The sequence below is a fragment of the Phaethon aethereus genome (assembly GCF_964289735.1).
Source record: "Phaethon aethereus genome assembly, chromosome: Z".
NCBI lineage: Eukaryota > Metazoa > Chordata > Aves > Phaethontiformes > Phaethontidae > Phaethon > Phaethon aethereus.
In genome coordinates this window covers 4,782,509-4,785,619 of record NC_138577.1, presented here as the reverse complement: position 1 = coordinate 4,785,619, position 3,111 = coordinate 4,782,509, and the positions used below count along the sequence as shown (strand labels likewise).

The 3,111-nt window shown below is 71.1% G+C and overlaps 1 protein-coding gene across 1 annotated transcript in view; it reads right to left on the bottom strand.

Moving 5' to 3' along the window:
* LOC309415569 (SKI family transcriptional corepressor 2-like) overlaps positions 1 to 1,986 on the bottom strand; it is a gene marked incomplete at both ends in the record, with an annotated part of 25,562 nt that extends 23,576 nt beyond the window's left edge. The window contains one exon of the mRNA XM_082013115.1: positions 1 to 1,986. This exon is cut by the window's left edge and continues 204 nt beyond it. Coding sequence (XP_081869241.1) covers positions 1 to 1,986 — 1,986 coding nt within the window.
* Positions 1,987 to 3,111: the final 1,125 nt, after the last annotated feature.

The following is a 3,111-nucleotide window of genomic DNA, read 5'->3' as shown; positions in this document are numbered from 1 at the left end:
GCCACCGGCCGACAAGGGGTCTCCGCCACGGGGCTCTTCCTCGCCCTCTTCGTCCTCCTCCTCGTCCTCGTCCTCCTCCTCGGGGGGCTTGTGACCCTCGACATCCACCTCGGCCTCGTCCTCGTCCTCCTCCTCCTCCTCGCTGCTGTCCTCGCTGGCGAAGCTGCAGCTGGTGCCGCCGGGCGAGAGGAGGCGGTGTGGGGGGTGCGGCGGCGGCGGCGGGGGGAGCGGGTGCCGTTCGCAGCCCGCCTCCTCGGGCGGTGGCGGCGGCGGCAGCAGCAGCTGCAAGGGCGGCGAGGCGGCGCGGGGCGGACCGCCGCCGTGCAGTTTGGCCAGGCTCTCCGAGTCCTCCTTGCCGCCCACCGGTCGGAAGGCGCTGGAGTGGTGGTACCCGCCGCCCGCCTTGCGCCCGGCCGCCGCCTCCAGCAGGTGCGGGTGGTGCGCGGGGACCCGCCCGCCGCCGCCGCTGCCCCCCTCCGAGGCGGCGGGCGAGGCGGGCTCCGCGCCGCCGCCAGGGGGCGACTCGAAGAGCGGGTCCCGCGCGGCGGCGGCGGCGGCGGCGGCGGGAGCGGGCGGGGGGGCAGCGGCGGCGGGCGGCGTGCCCAGCCCCGCGGTCCCCGCCTCGCCGCCGGGCTCCGAGAGGTCCAGGAAGGCCTGGCGCAGCAGGCCCGCCCCGTCGCCCAACGAGCAGCCCAGGGTGCCGGGGGGCTGCGGCGGCGGCTGCAGGTAGGTGGGCACCGGCAACCCGCCCGGTGTGCGGGGCGGCCAGAACATGCAGAAGGGCGGGTAGAAGGCAGCGTCCTTCCTGCCCGGCCAGAAGAGCCCCGAGAGGCCGCCGCCCGCCGCGCCCCCGCCGGCCTTGTGCGCCGCCGCCCCGCCGAGGGCGTCGGCCCCGCCGCCGCCTTCCTCCTTCTTATGGCAGAGGCCGAAGGCGGCGGCGGGGAAGCCGTAGGGGTGCGGGAAGAGCCCCCCGCAGCCGGGGAACTTCTGGAGCACGCCGCCGAAGGAGCCCTTGCTAGGCACCGGGATGACCGGGTAGCTCCGCGGGCTCTTGCCGCCGTGTGCCGCCGCTACCGCCTCCTGCAGCTCCTCGTCCTCCTCGAAGCGCGGCCGCTTCTGGTGCAGCTCGGGCGGGGCGGCCAGGAGGTGCGGGCTCAGCAACCCGCCGCCCACCACGGCGGCCGCCGCCTTCACCGAGCCCAGCGGGTGACAGGCCGCGGGGGCGGCGGCGGCGGGGGCGGGTGGTGCGGGCGGCAGGGCCCGCTTGCGGCTGCCGCCGTTGAACATGGCCTTGACGTCCTCCCAGGCGAAGACCAGCTCGTCCTGGGGACTCTTGTCGGTGAGCTTGAGGTGGCGGCGCCAGGAGTTGAAGTTGGCGGCGTCGGGCTGGGTGTACTTGGCGTCGGGGGTGCGGTGGGAGTGGAAGATGAACTTGTTGGGGGAAAAGTACATGCTGCAGTAGCTGCACTTGATGCACTTGGCCCGGGAGCTGTTGTAGCGGGCGGGGATGAAGCTACCGCGGCAGCCCCAGGCGCACTCGTGGGATACGTCGAAGGCGAAGTTATCCGGCAATTTGGGGGGCCGGTTCTCCCCCAAGAAGGATTTGCAGAGCCGCTCCGCCTCCCGTTTGGTGATCATGCCGCAGCGGCGAGAGGAGATGGGCATGGCCCCGGCTCGCCGCAGGATCTCCAGCTGCACCGGCGTGCACTGCACGCAGGTGATGCCCAGGGCCACCCGCCGGTTGTGGATCTCGTTGTAGCTGAAGTTTTTAAGGAGGGTGTTGGAGATTTGAGCCAGGCACAGCCTCTCCTGCCCGTCGATGACCAGGGAGACGATGGGGATGCCGTAGAGGATGACCTGCCCCACCTGGTTGGGCTTCATGGCGGCGTGGCCGGCTCTCGGTTGGTTCATGGGGTCCGGCGGGTACGAGCTGGACGGCGAGGGCAGCAAGATGTCGGTGGGGCCGGGCAGCGGGCTGGTCGCCATCGCCTCAGCGGCGGGGGGGCTGCTCTGCTCCAGCTACGGGCGGCGAAGGGGGAGAGAGAGACACAGTGCCGTCAGCCGGGACCCACCGGGGTGGGGGGTCCCTGCCGCAAGCACACCACCCCCCGGACCCCACTCGGGTCTCCCGAGGCGTGGGCAAGCGCTACCCTTTGCCACCCCAGCCCCCCAAACCCACCCGGGGCTTGTGCACCCCGGCTCTCCGACGTGCACATCGCACCGCGGGTGCGGAGAGGACAGCAAAGGAGCGAACCGCCCCCGTTAGGAAGATGCCCCGACCCCACGGGCGCTTCATCCCGAAACACGCGTGTCAGCCTCCTCGTCCTGGAAACGCACCGCCGCCCCGGGACAGGCGCTCCGCGGAACATCCGCGGGCACCGTGCTTTCCGGCTCGCTCTGTTCCTCCCTCCGCGCCCCGAGGGACGGGGCAGCGGCGGGAAAGCGCGGAAGAGGAATAATAATAAAAAAAGAAAAAGTTTCGGTGCTCTCTGCGCCCACCCGCGCATCCTCCCCCGCCCGGCACCCTTTACCTCCGCGGCCACGCTCTCGCCGTACTGCCGCCAGGAGGGAGACGCATCCCCGCGGCCGCGGAGCAGCGCGGCCAGCCGCAGTCCTGCCCTCGGTGCTGCAAGCGCGGAAGCTCCGCGCCTCGCTGAGCGCGCGGCGATCCCCCCGCGCACGCACCCCCCGTGGGCACGGTGACGTCAGCGACCCGGGGAGGGGGAGGGCCCCACCGTACGCCCCCCCCCCCAACCGGGGGGGGGGGGCGGTGAAGGGGAGCGGGGGGGTCGGGACGCCCCGTCAGGGCCCGGCCTCCCGCAGCGGGGGGGGGGGGGTGAAGGCGGGATGCGCTTTGGCTTTTGCCTTTTTTTTTCTTTCCTTTTCTTTTTTGTTTTCTCCCCACGGTCTGAGGCCGATCGCTTCCCCAAAAAAATGAATATACTCGACAGAAAAGCCGCGTTTTTTCAGAAACGGTATTTTTTAACCGAAATTACAGGGCGGAGGATAAGAAAAAAGTTGATTTCTCGCAACAACCGTCTCCTCACGGGCACGACCCAAATACCTACGCTGGAGTGATTCACCAAAACCACTTTCAGGAGGACCCGGACA